We start from the raw sequence: 16,642 nt of genomic DNA on the forward strand, positions 1-16,642 counted from the left end.
TTTGTTATATGCGGATGATATTCTTATTTTTGCAAATGGTGGGAAGAGGTCTATTAGAAATTTAGTTTATGCTCTGGAAATGTATGAGAAGTGGTCGGGTCAAAAAATCAGTAAGACAAATTCAATGTTATTCCTTTCGAAATACATCACTCCTGCTCGGAAACATGATTTATTGAGAATCATGGGTTTCATGGAAGGTAAATTCCTAGTTACATATTTGGTAGCGCTTTTGGTGTCTGGAAAATTGTCTTCCAGGACATTGGAGCCTCTTGTGGAGAAGATTAGAAAGAAAATTGTAGGGTGGAAATCTAAGTTGCTCTCGCAAGGTGGAAGATTGATTTTATTGAGACATGTGTTGTCTAGCATGCCTATTCATTTGATGTCTATTATTAAGGTTTCGCAGGTCACATATTCTTGCATTAACTTTTTTTTTTTTATGGGGAGAGGTGAAAGATAAAAGGAAGATTCATTGGCGCTTTTGGGGGAAAATTTGCAAACCTACGTCGGAAGGGGGTCTGGGCCTGAGAGATCTTAAGAAAGTTCAAAAATATCTTCTTATGAAATTTGCCTTCAGATTGCTCACCTTTAACAATCTGTGGGCAGGTTTTTTCAGGGCTAAATATTGCAAAAATGATCATTTATTAATAAAGAAGGGAAGCCCAAATGACTCTTGGTTCTGGAAATCAATTATGGCCACCATTCTAAAAGTTATGGGTAATGTTAAAATTTTGGTGAGAGGTGGGAATTCTTCTTTTTGGTTCGAAAAGTGGCTGTCATCAGGCTTGTTATCTGTGAGCTCTGAGGATATTTTGAATAAGAAACTATGTATTAAGGATTACTGGCTAAATAATAATTGAAACTCTAATTTAGTACTGGAATTGGTTGGTGCTGATAAAATAAGGGAAATTTTGCACCAGGTGTCGGCTGGTAAAAGTGGGCAAGATATTTTTGTCTAGAAGCCTACCCCTGATGGTATTTTTCTACAAAAACGACTTGGGAGGCAGTGAGGAGCAGAAGTGATAATTTTGTGTGGAATGACTGGTTTTGACATTCTTTGTTGCCTAGAAGAATTTCATTGTGTTTGTGGAGAGCCTGGTTTAGATGCTTGACTGTAGATCATAAAATTCAGGCCAAAGGAATTTCGATGGCTTCGGTTTGTGATTGCTGCATTCAAAGAAGTCAGGAAAACATTGATCATATTCTTTCTTTAGGTGAGGTGGCTTTAGAGGTTTAGCGTTGGGCTAGTATGGCGTTGGGGATTCCTTTCCAATGTCCCCTTCCCTAGAAAAATAAAATGGCAAATTAGTTCCACTATGCTCAAAAATCGTCTATTAAACGTATTTTAATCGAGTTGATTCCGTGTTTGATTATGTGGTGCCTTTGGAACAAAAGATGTAAAGCAAGAATGGAAAGAACTTATCAAAGTGCAGATCAGATGTGGAAAAGTGTTTGATCCTGGATTAGTTTTATTGCTGAGAGCATCAATTCTTTTCAAAAATTGAAGAAGTCGTATATTAAGATTTTGAATGAGTTTCAAATTAAGCATTAGGGAGTTTGTGATAGACCTGGAAAAATTATTTCGTGGGTTAAACCTCCAATAGGGTGGATAAAACTTAATTGTGATAGGAGTTGTAGGGGCAATCCGGGTACTTCAGGAGGTGGAAGAATTATTTGGGATTGCCATGGCATGGTAAAAGCGGCTTTTTCAAATTATTTTGGCAATGGTATGAATAATAGTGCATAATTAAAAGCAATCAGGAAAGGAATTCTTTTGTGTAAACTTTTGCATTATTTTAATGTGATTATGGAAAGTGACTCGCAAATTGTAATTGATTGGTTTCAGAAAGGTAGATGTACGTTGTGGTATCTTTGGGAATTTGGGGAGGAGCTCGTGGTAGAGTTAGAATGAGTGAACTTCATGGTGATGCATCAATATAGGGAAGACAATAGTGTGGCTGATTTTCTTGCTAAAGAAGGAGAAAGGGGAAACAATGTAATCTACGAAGTACAACACCTTCTACCATATTATCTGAAAGGTATTCTTTGAATGGATATGTGGGGTCTCATTTCCGTTCGTCGCTAGTTCAACTCTAGAATTTCTTTTGGTATATTTTGTTTTGTTTTTGGCTGTGTTTATGTTTTTATGTTCTTTCTTTCTTCGTTGTTAGTTATGTTTAGTTTTATTTGTCCTAATTTGGTTGGTTGCTGGTGTTGGTTTTTTTTTTTGGGAGGATTTTTTTGTACTTTTCCCTTTTTTTTTTTTTTTTATCTTGTAACCACGGTATTCCTCTACCAAAAGTGAGGGTATATTAATAAATAATTGGAAGTGCCGCCCTCTTTTAGTATATAAAAAAAAAAATGGATGCTAGTGGTACCCTTGTCAATCAAAATGCATAAAAATGCATTGAAAATATAATATGGAGAGAAAACTTAGGTAATCAAGCTTTTCTAACTTTAAATTTGAAGTTAAAATTACTTAGTTACGAACTTCTCTCTTCACCTACTCCTTTGTAGTCCAAATTAATTCGTAGTAGCTAAATGCAAATGATTCCAATGCTAATAATACTCATATTCTTGTGTTTATATATACTAGAGCATAATGTCATTAACCAAGTGATACTTTTTTTTTTTCTCTTTATATGTTATTAGCATATCCTTTTGTCCATAAGAGATCTTTTGGGCTGGGAGTGACCATTTCGAATCACAACTCTTTTCCAATTTTCGTAGGGTTTAGAATCTAAAACAATTGACGCAAAAGTTATATACTAAATAAAAATGACAAAAGCTTCCACATGAAAATTTAGAAATAAAAACATTAATTTTGAACAATAATACCTTTTATTTGCACAAAATTAGACTTGCAAAGGTAGGAATATATGGTGTGCATTTATGTAATGTAGTAGAGCTTGGTTCTACTACTTAATCACAACAAGATCATCTAGCTTATACAAAATTTATTCCTGTTTTTTTTTTCAAGTTAAAATGTCTTGATATTTGCTTCTTGTTGCTTTGTTTTATAAACTATGGTGGTTATTTCAACTTAATTCTTTTGTTTATGAGGTCTAAGTTGGTCATATCTCTATGAAAAATTCTACACCTCAACGTACACAAGGCTTTGTGGCTTTAAAGCATCATCTGTGCTACATTTTCTTGTGCTTTCCTCACAAAGTGATATTGGAAGCTAATGATATCCCTTTTTTTTTTTTTTTGTTGAGAATTGGAGTTTGAATCTTAGATTGGATGTGTATAGATTTGGATAAAATGCATTACAAAATTGTATGAGTTTTATCCAAATCTATATAAATTCAAATTTGAAGTATGAAATATGTGCTTCTAAACATAACCCTCATTGATCATTAACTAATTCAATTGAGTGGCCACTAGCCATATTATCTATCAACTATATATGAAGCGATTTTTGGAATTAGGGCCTTGTAGGATTTTCACTATGTTGATTGAAGCCTACCAAAATATTAGAAGGTAAGTGTAACACAAATTGGTTAGGCATATACATACTCAAGCTTAAAAATCCACCTAAATGCTCATTTGCACAACTTCTTGTAGTCTTTAAAATGATGTTTTGGACCGGCAATTCACTTTCTTTTCCATGTGTTTTGCATTCAATTAACATACACAATGTGAACAATATTGAGGAGCCCACACATGTTCATATGTGTCCATGATCTTTGCAACAAATAAAGAAATCGTTACCTTGTATTTGGGAGCTCAAACTTTGTGTATTAGGATATTGATTTGTGTGGATTTATACAAGTTAAAACAAGCATTCTCAAACACAATATCAACGAGGCAATACATTTGAAATAGTTACCACATTAGCAGAGCACACATTATTAGTTGGCGATGAAAGAATAGATCTCATGACAACTCGCCCAAATGCTGGTTGTGTTGGTTGAGGAAGTGTCAAGGTGTCACTTGCTAGCATGACAACTACCGATGATATAGTAGGTCTATCTATTGGGTCTTCTTGTACACATAATAATCCAATATGAATGCATTTCAATACTTCATCTGCTACACATGAGTCTACTAGTAATGAGTTCATCAAGTCCAATCCTCGACCCTCGCACCATAATTTCCATGCCTGTGATGTTACAAAATTTATGTAAGGAAAAAAAATAAGTTATTCGTAGCTAGGCTTCTTACTAAAAAGAGGAAGGGATGAAACATACAAAGGTGAGGAGGCTTTGACCATGTTCAGATATATGAAACCCACTATTCTTTTTCCCACTTATTATCTCTAGTATGATAACTCCAAAACTGAAGACATCGGATTTAACTGAAAAGAGTCCATCGATGGCATATTCTGGAGCCATGTATCCACTGTTTTAAATCAAAACAATTAAAATAAGATTAGATGTCCAAGAAAATAAAAAGCATGGTTATTTTTGGATGTTGAAAGGCATAAATGATGTATAATTTTATAACATACAAAGTGGAGGGGCTTGATGCCACCATGGTCGAGATTGATAGAAGGTGGGATATCAATGAGATATCAATCAATATAAGTCCATAAAGTCACCATGAACCTATTTTTTTTTTTACTTAGGTATACTTTGATCACCTAATACTCACTAATGTTATACCTAAGTCCAGTTTATATAACCAAAGTCAAGATCATAAGTATAGTTATGTGAATGGAAGGTAATAGCTCCCTCATACACTTGTTTCCACAAATAGTACTTGATTAACTAGGGATTATCTTGAAAAGAATCAAATGGCATTCATTTGCGTCTTATTATTTACTTACCAACTATTTTAATATTGAATTCCTTTTATGTTCATCTGGAATTTCGTTTAATAGTACAAGTTCATCTCACCTCACGAAATCTCGAAAGAACGCAGCTCCTTGCTCTTGAGCTCCATCTTCAAATTGATTTAAAGTGTTCTATAAAGAAAGGAAAACAGAAAAAGGAATGGAAATACCTATACAGATCAACATGTTGAGATCTCCAAAGTGAGGGGTTCTCTGTATAAGTGGCTGCAAATAAACTAAATAAAATACCTCGTCTCTCATTCTCTGTAGGTTCACACGCGCACAAGCATGTGCAAGTAAGTGCAACAAGAAGACATGTAGAAGACACATGAATTGCTAAAAGTGTACAAATACAAGTCTAGAAGGGTAATTTTAGTTCTTGAGATTTTTTGAAACTTTTTAACTACCCTTGATTTTTTGGATTTTTCTAATATTTTTTTTATCTCTTCGTGGAATTTTGAATCTTTATGTTTTTATTTTATTTTATTTTATTTATTTATTATTATTTTCTTTTCTTTTTTACATTTTATGAATTTTCATGACATTTTGAAATTTTTATCAATTTTTATGGGGCTTTGACAATTTTATGAATTTTCGTGATTTTTATGGAAAGCCTCTCACTCACCTGTTCTTTTTGTATTTTTATATTTTCTATGTTTTTCCTAAATTTTATATTATTATTTTCTTAATTTTATTTCTTTATTATTAAGTTTATTTTATTTTATTTAGAAAAGGTATGTATGAAAAACATAATTCGGTTATTTGCACTTAATGACCTCTAAATAGAGGTTGGGTTCTTAATGGTCCCAAATTCAGTGAACATGCTAGTGTTATCTAGTTAGTCTCTAAAATAGTTCTGAATTGTCTCTAGGAGGATCAACAATCTTCATGGTGCTAATTTGGTAAAGAGTACAAATTAGAAGTTTTTCAACTTTTTTAGCCCTAAAAAATAATACAAATTACACAACCTTGGTTCTCCTCCCACAATCACCCAAACGATTCATGCCCTATCTCTCCAAGCTCTCACATCTCTGATCCCTCCATTGCTGAATGAGCACCTTTAGTATTGCCTCTCTTCTTTTGGCATTCTCCTAGCTCCTCTAACATTAGCATGTTCTTTCACTCCTTCTCTTTCTCTTTCTTTCCTTTTATTCAAGTTCTGGTATTCTTTTACATTTTTTTTCTAGTTATGTTTTGGTTTATCTACTACTGCACAAGATCTCAAAAATATGATTTGGGAATACCTATCCTACTTGAATCATCTCCAACTAGTGTGGCTTTCAATTTTGGAAAGACTTAAATATTCTTTTGCATATTAAAATGATCACTACTTTTTGGTGAACCCAAACCCGCAACAGAAAGAGACCATGAATGTAATATATTTTTAACTCTCTCACCTCCTGTGTGGGAATTTATGAAGATTTTTCTTTATATATATAAAGGATCAAAATGTTAGATCTATTGATGGAAATTATAAAACTAAGATTTTTGCAGAAGAAAGATGAAAAAAATGGGAAAAAAGCAAGTATTTAGTTGAAATGTTAATTAGAAAAAATAATTTCTTATTATGTTTCACAATAAATACTGTTTTATGTTTTAAAGTATTTACATTAGAAAATATTTTTAATTAATGTTTCTATGTTTTACATTTGAGATTTATTATATATATATATATATATATATATATATATATATATATATAAAATTGATCTTAAAAAATGTTCATTAGTTTTAACAAATAGGTTTTCTCTTGATAGTTTAAAGGATCAAAACTAGTATAATACATATATTCATAGGTTAATTATCAAACAACTAAAATAATTCAACATTTAGATTCAAAAACTAGTTTCAATTATATTTAGAACCCAATTCACATATATTGCATTCAACATTCGGCGCTAATTGCTAAATTATATCAAACAACCCCTAAGTCGACTTAACCCAAATAGCTTACTACAAAGAGATGGGTGATGCCGCAAATTATGTCACGATTATGACATCATCCCTCGGGGGGGGGGGGGGGGGAACAAAGTTCAATCCCAATCATGACCAGTCTAACTGGTTACCTTCTCCAAAGCCCAAAAATATGCATGAGAGAGGCAAAGAACTTTAAGAACCTTCTCCTTTCTACCCTTATCTTCTCTTTTAAGCTATGAAACCCAGATAAAAAATCCTTCTTTACTATTTCGTAATAGCCATTATGACCTTCAATGCCTTGGTTGCTAAAAGGCTGGTCAGGCTCCTTATGCACCTACTTTGCCCTACTAAACAAATGTTCATGAGACTTAGTCTCTTGTGCAAGTGTGCAGCCCTGATATGCTCTCCTACTATAGGCACTATGACTATTCTGCCTCTTAGGTGAGGTTTACTATTTCTCTCTTTTCTTGATCTAGTTTGGTCTCCAATCACCTCTCTCTTTCTCTTTTGACTCTTCTTGATTTTGTTAATCCCTCATTTTGTGGTCTTTAACTCTTGTTTTGGATTTCTAGGCAAGGGCCTATGGTTCTCTCAATTTCTCTAGATTTCTCGACATGGGCTTTTAGTTGGGATTTGAGGTTTGGTCTTGAAAAAAAACCAAGCATTTCCTCTTAATTAAAACTCTCTTTCTCCATGACCTCTTATAGGATTTCCCTTCTTTGGTTTTCATTTTCTAGATTTAGTTCTCCATGGTTCTAGATCTACAAGTTCAAACTTCCTACGACAAACAAAAGCATGCACCAATTGTTTTGATCTTCGTTATATATGCTACTAACCTATTTTCTTAATGTTCCAGGATTTTCTTGGGCTTTCTCTCCATCCAAATAGCTAGTTCTAGTGGCTTTAACTTAGGCCAACTCATATCCACAACCTCCCTATATAGGTGAACCCTCAATTAAATAGTTTGGCTAAATGGGTTGATTCTATTCACAATTGGATCCACCACTTGGGTCAACCCACTTGCAACCAAATCCTCGAATTTTGGTGGCATTGATTAAAATTAGATTCAATACTCAAGTTGATTCAAATTCTAATAGGCGCAAAGACACGAGATAGGCTAACTTAGATCCAAATACTCATTCGAGTCTTGAATGAGGCTCAAGTGATTCTATTTGGATCCTTCCAAACAAATCTTGATCAATGCTTGTAAATTTTCTCTTGAAAATTATTTTCTTAAGGAACAAGTAGTTTGATTAGTATTCACTTTTTATATTTATCATGATGTTTATCATATTTTAAATTGCATATCTGCTATGTTCTCCACCAATTTCTGCCACTTTATATTTGTATTTTAACTTTCCACTATATATTAAGTGTTATTCCCTTGCTAAGAAAGATGGTATTATTTCTCACTACTTATAGACCACATTTTGTTGAATAGGAAATGTTGATTTCTTCTAGTATTTCAAGTTTTCACCTTAAATAAATGAAGTAAGGAGATGAAGAGGAGATGGGTTGTCCGCTAGACCTCTTTGTTGAAGCTTAAGTAGGTACTTAAGTACTTGAACATGTTGATGGTAAAAATGAAAAACCAAAATCAACAATGATAACAAGGTAATGAAAATACTTACTAAGTTCCAACCACTCTGTTTGTATTAGCTTCATTTTGATTCCCACCAAAAATCCTTGCCATTCCGAAGTCTGATATCTTTGGATTCATCTCATGATCTAGCAAAACATTACTTGCTTTGAGGTCTCTATGTATAACTTTAAGACGAGAATCCTCGTGAAGATACAAAAGGCCTCTAGCAATTCCATTAATAATGTTGAGGCATTTTTTCCAATCCAGTTGTGTACCTTTTGTTGAATCTGAAAGAAAAAAAAAATTAAATGTTAATCATCATTGTAATTTCTTATCAGTCTAGGCTATATTTGGTTTGCATAGTATCTATTTCTAGGAATAGGAAGATAATAATATAAGGATTCAATAACTTACAAAAGAAAATGTGTGTGTATGTGTGTTTCTTTTTTCTTTTTAACAACCTTTCAAGTATTCAAGGCAGGTCTATACAAAGGCTCCCATAGAGCAAGGCCTGTAAAATTGCTCCCATAAGAATAGACACCTAAACTATCCAAATTCTAACCCCCTCCCTCTTAATATAAACCCTCATACAATCGAGGGGAATCAAACCCCTGCCACTCATTTTAGAGGGCAAGGAGATCAAAGATCTAGGTAAAAAAAAAAGTGTTTTGTTATCATAAAGTAAATAATAATGCAAAATTTTTGCATAAATCCATAACACGTGATAAACATGAAAAGTCTATTCCAAATTTTCACCATAGGGGAGTAAATTCCTCCTATAGGATGGAATTATACAAGTATTTACATGAGTGAATTTTTGTCTAAGTTATATTATTTCGCGTACAATTTTTATATCATTCCTAATTTATTTCATTCTTATTCCTAAGAATGGACATATTTTGCAAACCAAATGTAATATTGATCACATAGATAAGCATTATAATAATTAAGGTCTAAGATTTGTTCTAACCAAAGAGGAACAAGTCTAAGCTTTTGTTGGGCATATACTCATAGATGAGTAGCAACTCATTTGCCTCCAAGCAACAACCCAAGAGTTTCACCAGATTTTTATGTTGTAGTCGAGCAATTAAATCAACTTCGTTCTTGAATTCCTGTAGTCCTTGGCCAGAGTTTCTTGATAGCCTCTTGACTGCTATTTCCTTGCCATCCACTAATGTACCCTAGAAAAAAAGCTTCTTATAATTTAGTGTAAACTAATCACAAGCTAAACATTCAAGCAAGCAAGAATCCTAGCCATTTTGTGGGGAAGTTATTTCAGTTTCCTTGCAATTTCATAAGAACAACACAAATATGGGAGTATAGAAACAAATTAACACTAACTTGCAAATTGATGTAGTAGCACATGTGAGGGAACGTACCTCTCATTTTATTTATATGAAGTTGCAAGGAACACATTGCCCATTATAGGCCACTTGCTAACATGACCCCACAATAAACTTTATCCCACTAGTGCAAAGGCCAATATAAAATATAGTAATCACTTTTCTTATGGACCTTAATTTTAATATTCTATTCACTTTTTCTTATGGAACTTCATTTTAATATTCTAAATGTTTGACAATCAATTTAATATAAGTTTTATTAGAAATATATTATATACTAGTCCATACAACTCATAGTGGAGCACAAATATCTTACCTTGTACACTGAACCAAAGCCACCTTCTCCAAGCTTATTTTCATGAGAGAAATATTGTGTAGCAATGTGTATATTGTCTAACTGGATCATTGGAAAGTTTTCTGATTTCACCTCGTTGCCTTTTTGTAAATGATCTTTCAAGTAGCCAACTCCCATTAATCTTCCTAGCCCAATGTTGGACAATTGCAAGTCTTGGTTGTTTTCATTACACTCTACAATGCATAGAGAACTTAATTATTGACATAACTAATGGAAAACGATCACAGTTGTAGGAAGTTGCATTTCGTACCTCTTTCATCTTTCTTCTTTCTCCATATAAAGTATAAACAAGAAATAACAAGCATTGACGCTAATGCACTTGTGCTAAGTGTGATCCACATCGCCTTTCTTCTTTTCCCCCCTTTTCAAACAAAGTGGTCCAACCACATATTAGAATTATAACAATAACTAATATGAGATACTCATAATTTTCGGTTTTTATTGTCTAGACATTCAAAACAGATAGCGCCAACAAGATAATCATAGTTAGTTTGTTATAAAAATGAAAAGAAAATGAAAATGCATGTTTATCTATTTTAACAAGCCTTCGTTGGCCGTTATAATCAAAGAACTAATGAATAGAGATGGACAAAATTTAGAGGAATTAAGACACATTCACTAATCTATGACCTACCATTAACTTGATTAGAATTTTTAGAAAAGCCTTTTAAAAATGAAAATGCATGTTTATCTATTTTAATAAGCCTTCATTGGCCATTATAATCAAAGAACTAATGAGTAAATATGGACAAAATTTAGAGGGCTTAAGACACAATCACTAATTTATGACCTACCATTAACTTGATTAAAATTTCTAGAAAAGCCTTTTAAAGGATATTGGACATGTTTTATAACAATTTGAATTTGATTAACAAATTAGTTATTACATTTTTTGAAATGTTAATGATTAAGATAATTGGTATTAAATACCCAAAATATATATATGGATTTACTTTTGTTGAAATATTATAATAGTAGGTCTTCATCTACATAGATTTTAATTTAATATTTAATTTTAAATATTTTAAAATTTTTTATTTTTTCAATATTTAGGCGGCATTTAGCTCACAACATCTTTGAACATTTATAGGAACGTGATGTCGATGACGTCACATTCACAGCTTGTTTTGGGACTGAAAGTTCTGTAGGATTTTCACAAAACATGATTATATCAATTTTATATTTATTTTTGAGACCAAATTACCTTAACTTTTTTGCTCAGTTGGATATTAATGGTTATAACATAGTGTCACACCATTATTATATTTAAAATAATAAATTATTACAATATCAACAATATAAATCAATAAAAATATTATATGCTGTATTTTAAAAATGGTAAGTGATTCTTTGCACAGTGATGGATGGCATCCCTCTGCATTCTCTTGACAAAAGGGTGCCAAGTGTCTGCCATTTTTTTTTTATAGGGTTAGAGAATGAAATCTGTCTCTTGAGAAGAAAACCAAACTGGACTAGGTGGGTAAGCTTTTTTGTCCTCTTCACTCTCTAGATTTAAAGATTTGAATTCTCTTAGTTGTTATATTTTAATAAGATTTGTTTATGTTTTCCTTTTTTTTAATTTACTATTTCTTGTTGTTCTAGTTGTTAAAGCAAGTCCATGCATTGAAAATGACTTTATTTTTTATTAAACACCATAACCTTCAAATTTTTATTTTTTTTTATTGACTCATTCCCTTAAAAACCATACAATTTAATTTTTCGTTAAAGTTTTCTTGATTCCTCTCATTTATTTTTTATTTTTTTATTTTTTAAAAAAAGCATACACATGAATTTTTTTTCGTTGTACAGGTAAACTTAGCTATAAACATAAGTTTAATCTTTTACATTTTTTCGTGGGTCCTTATCTTATATTTAGTGTATGTCTTATACTTGGTGCTTTAATTTTGAATCACATCAAATGTGTTATAATTTCATAGAAACTAACTTAATTAACTGCTTGATACTCAATAAAGGTGGAATGGTCAGATCACCGTATAAGTTTTCCTTTTTATATCAATATATGTTTGAGTTACATAAATCATATGACAAGGTTTAGATCGATAGAACTTGTTTCACACAAGTCTCACACTAAACTAAATAAATTGGTGCATAAAGGTTCAATACAAAATATTACGATCAACTTTTACTACAACCCATTTATTTTTATTACAAAAACTTGACTTTCAATTTCACTCAATTTTTATAATATAAGCTATGTCAGCTTGTAAAATTCTAATAATTTTTATATTTAAAACTTAAAAGAACTTGTTTGGAATTTGAAAAACATTAGTGGTTGAAATAAAAGAAAAACATGAAGGAATTCCCTTTCCAAAACAAAAGAAAAAAAAAAATGTATAACAAATCTATAAATAAATAAAAAATAAATTTACACATAAATAAAATTTAAGATTTTTATTTTTATTTTTTAATTATGCTTGGACAATAATTTATTTTTATTAATATTTTACTATAAAAAATATAATAAAAATAAATTTCCTTCTTATTTTACCTTAATTTCTTTTTACCAAATAAATGACTGATTGAGAGAAAATGGAATGGAATACAGAGTTGGAAATCCGTCACTTTGTTATATAACCTAGACTTAGCAGACTGAAAGAAAACATAAATTATAGAGTTCAATATAGGCTTAGAAGACTAAGAAACAAAAATATAGAGTTTAATCTTCTGATTTATTTGCGTGAAATTCTAAGAACCTCAGTATAATTTTATAATCTAACCTTTTAAAGAAAAATATAATTTTATTTATGTGGTGTTTGCTAGGAAGCGCATTAATTAATTCCTATAGCATTAAATGAAAATGAAGAACTCACCATCAGTGCCGCCAGTCCTATTAGCAGAGGTACCTCCCTCAGCGACGAAGGGATATATCTCGTACCTTATGTTACAACTGGGTGTGAGAACTCTCGCCCCTTGCCCCCATACCTGTTTATCTCGGGGTCTCGGAAGCTCAGAAACGGCACCTTGGAGACATTTGACACAATCCGATGCCAACAAATCAGGCGTACACTGCACAAGCCCGTACAACTCCACCCTGCCGGAAATATTTACCCGGCCGGTCTCATACATGTGCTTAGAAGGAGTATAAACCGCCGTCGTGCTCAGGTTTCTGAAAACTTCACTCATTGCCCGATGACATTCATCTGGGTTTAGTCCGTAAGTTATGTTCCCTGGCCTCTCAACCAGATAAAACGCCGGCGTCGCTTCCATAACATGGAAGAATGATTCGTCGGAGTAGCGCACCAGACACTGGTCGTACCATATGATTGCTCTTTTCCGGCCAGTGCAGCTCTCGAGAATCGCCCGGCCGGCCAGGTCAATGCAGTTCTGGCAGGTACGAGGATCGACGTCACCTCTGCAGAGAAAAAGGCCGTAGACTTTGTTCGGGTAGTCTCCTTCGGTTGCGTTGTAGAAGCCGGAAATTCCGCCGTAGTTGTAAAGCGATCGTATGAGGAGGACATTGAGGTTACCGTAGAATTTGCTGTCGAGAGTGTAATTGGAATCGTTGTTGCAAAATGTTTCGAGGTGAACAGGTTGGGCGTTTCCTGAAACGCACGAGGCGAGGAGGAGTAGAGAGGAAAGCAAAGCGACTAGATCCGGAATAGTTGAAATTGGCGTTGCCATTAATTGACGAGCTAGATTGGTTCTATTTAGACACAATTCAAGAAGAGGATGACGGGACACGAGCAGATGTGAAAGTTGGTTTTGTTTTAGATAGTCGGCTTCGACTGTTGGAACTTGCAAGAGGCGCGACGCAAATGGAAGATTACAAAAGTCTTGCTTTCTTACGTAAAAATATTGACTTGATTACATGCAATCGTGATGAACACGGCGAAGAAACGTTTACCGACGCCTCGCCTCTATGATTATAGAATTCGTCTCTTGCAGCTGTAGGTGGGTCTTCGCCTGTTTTCTCTGTAACAGAGGCGAAGACCTATTGAACAAACCTTTTTTGACCCCTTGATTAAATTAGTTGTAACAGAGGCACATTGCTCATTCTGTTTGATGAATTGCCTCACTGATATTGTCCTCGGCTGCTTCGTGTAAATCCCTCACCTATGGAATGCCGGGTTAATATCTATTTTGGGGAGCGGGAGGTGCGTCGGTGCACTAATGTTTGACAAAAAAGACGAGCCACGGAGGGCTGTAAGTATTATAAAAGATAAATATCAAGTCCAGGTTTTGAGTTTTTTATCAAAATATTATAAAAAAAATCAAAAAACAAAGGAAATTGAGAAAATTTACATAAATGTACCAAAAGTCGGTTTGGCTTTAAAAAAAAAAAAAAAAAAGTCAGCCACAATTCTTGACTGCCCAAATAAAAAAAAATAAAAATTGAGAATCAACTTTCTAAAAGTCGGTTTGGGTTTAAAAAAAAAAAAAAGAATTCAGCCGCAATTCTTTACTGTCAAAATAAAAAAATAAAATAAAAATTGAGAACCGATTTTTCAAAAATCACCCCCCCAAAAACCAAATCCCAACCCCCACCCAAAATCAAATAATAAAATATATATTATTTTAAATTTAAATAATAATAAAATATATATTATTTTTAAAATTTTAAGATTTAAATAAAAATTTGTAAATAAAAAAATATTTTTTAGTGCCCTTTAATATAAAAAACATTTTCTACTTTTTATTTCTTTTTCAAATGAATTAAAAAAAGTAAATTAATTTTTTAATTTCAAAATATTATATAGAAATGAATACAATAACAAAAAAATTGAAATAATTTACTTTTGATAATAATAAGACAAAAATGATATCTTACTTCCTAATTACATAAAAAAAAAAACTAACTTCCATTTTTTTTTTCCCAAAATAGAAAATTTGTTTCTAATTTTAATTAATCTTTCTTTTTTCCGCTATTCTACTTTTCTTTCGAACCAAATAGAACCAATATACTACAACAGAATCTATCGTCTCTTATACTATCACAGTCTGAAGGGAGCTGTGTGAAGTAACATCTTTTGGGCTTATTCCATTTTCAAGAACCTCATCAACTGGGTCGCCCTTGACCAAATCATCTACCCATCCAAGGCCTTTGACATAAATGGGTGCTGATCCGGATCTGCCACCATCCTCCCGGGCAACAAACCCGTCATCCTCTACACTAGACTTGACCCCTAGGACAAACAAGTCCAAAATTATGCCGTACCTGCTAACCTATCCGACCCGTATCTCCGTGAATGGATCAAACCCGACGACAACCCCCTTGTGGTTCCCACCCTGAACAGGAACACGAGCGCGTTTTGTGACCCGACCACGGGCTGGATCGGGCAAGACGAGCATTGGAGAATGGTCGTCAGCAGCCGAAGGAAGCACCGAGGAATGACCTACTTGTACCAAAGTAGAGATTTTGTGAATTGGGTCAAGGCGAAACACCTACTCCACTATACTCCGAAAATCGGAATGTGGGAATGCTCAAATTTTTACCCAATTGTGGTGTGTGGGCGGCACAGGTTGGACACATATGTGATAGGAGAACACGTGAAACACGTGTTATAATTTTTTTATTTCATTACATTTTTCTCCCATTCCATTATTTCATTCTAATTGTTTTCTGTGCCTAGATTTTTGTGCAAATTTTTTGTTTTGTTTTGTTTTATTTTTTTAATCCAAACCGACTTTTGAAAAGTCGATTAGGTAAGAAATATTTTTAAATTTTTCCTATATAAAATATACATCAAATAATATGTTAAATAATTTTTCCATTCTTAATTATATATTAAATAATTTTTTTATGTAATTAGGAAGTAAAATGTCATTTTTTGTCTTAATATTCCCAAAAATAAATTATTTCAAATTTTTTTGTTATTTTATTCATTTTTATATAATTTTTTGAAATTAAAAAATTAACTTACTTTTTTTTAATTCATTTGAATAATAAATAAAATGTAAAAAATATTTTTGTATTAAATGACACTTAAAAATATATTTTTTATTTATAACTTTTTATTTAAATATTAAAATTTGAAAAATAATATATATTTTATTATTATTTAAATTTGAAAAAATTTATGATTCTCACTTTCAAGGGGGAGGCAGGAGCACAACTGGGGGGATTTGAAGTAAAAACTCATTTATTTGGAGCCACATGGGTCTGCTAGCTTACCTCCACGCATCCCACGCGGGACTCACACACCAACGGCCACGAATTCCACTCTGTCACGAATTCCACTCTACTTCCTATTTGCCAAGTCGGAATTCGTGGGCGACCTAGTTGATGTAGTCCTTGGAAATGGAGTGAGTTCAAACGATGTTGCCCCACACAGCTCCCTTCGAGCTGTACTGGTAGAAGAGATGATAAATTCCATTATAGTACATTGGTCCTATTTGATTTGAAAGAAAAATAGAATAGTGAGGAAAAGAAATATTAATTAAAATTGGAGACAAATTTTCTATTTTGAGGAAAAAAATGGAAGTTAGTTTTTTTAAATAATTTTTTTATATATAATTAGGAAGTAAGATGCTCTTTTTGTCTTATTATTTTCAAAAGTAAATTATTTCAACTTTTTTGTTATTATATTCATTTTTATATAATATTTTGAAATTAAAAAATTAATTTACTTTTTTTAATTCATATGAAAAATAAATAAAAAGTAGAAAATATTTTTTATATTAAATGACACTAAATTTTTTTTTATTTACAA

The 16,642-nt window shown here is 32.4% G+C and overlaps 1 protein-coding gene across 1 annotated transcript; it reads right to left on the reverse strand.

The window, feature by feature from the left end:
• Nucleotides 1-3,799: 3,799 nt before the first annotated feature.
• Nucleotides 3,800-13,613, reverse strand: LOC131153677 (cysteine-rich receptor-like protein kinase 15). Its single transcript, XM_058106128.1, has 7 exons — nucleotides 12,803-13,613; nucleotides 10,233-10,332; nucleotides 9,933-10,152; nucleotides 9,244-9,454; nucleotides 8,323-8,560; nucleotides 4,191-4,341; nucleotides 3,800-4,102 (listed from the first exon to the last, which is right to left on the reverse strand). The coding sequence occupies exons 1-7, from the start codon at nucleotides 13,611-13,613 to the stop codon at nucleotides 3,800-3,802; spliced, it is 2,034 nt and encodes a 677-aa protein (XP_057962111.1).
• Between the last annotated feature and the right edge of the window lie 3,029 nt (nucleotides 13,614-16,642).

Source organism: Malania oleifera, chromosome 4 (assembly GCF_029873635.1).
Source record: "Malania oleifera isolate guangnan ecotype guangnan chromosome 4, ASM2987363v1, whole genome shotgun sequence".
Classification (NCBI taxonomy): domain Eukaryota; kingdom Viridiplantae; phylum Streptophyta; class Magnoliopsida; order Santalales; family Ximeniaceae; genus Malania; species Malania oleifera.

What these genes read in the sequence shown, in the direction of transcription:
- LOC131153677 (XM_058106128.1), bottom strand. Translation starts at nt 13,613, where the DNA reads ATGGCAACGCCAATTTCAACTATTCCGGATCTAGTCGCTTTGCTTTCC. An exon ending in TTTATATGGAGAAAGAAGAA is followed by an intron (nt 10,153 to 10,232) that starts AGATGAAAGAGG and finishes AAGTTCTCTATG; the next exon opens with CATTGTAGAGTGTAATGAAA. An exon ending in AACAGAGTGGTTGGAACTTA is followed by an intron (nt 4,342 to 8,322) that starts GTAAGTATTTTC and finishes GATTTAAAACAG; the next exon opens with TGGATACATGGCTCCAGAAT.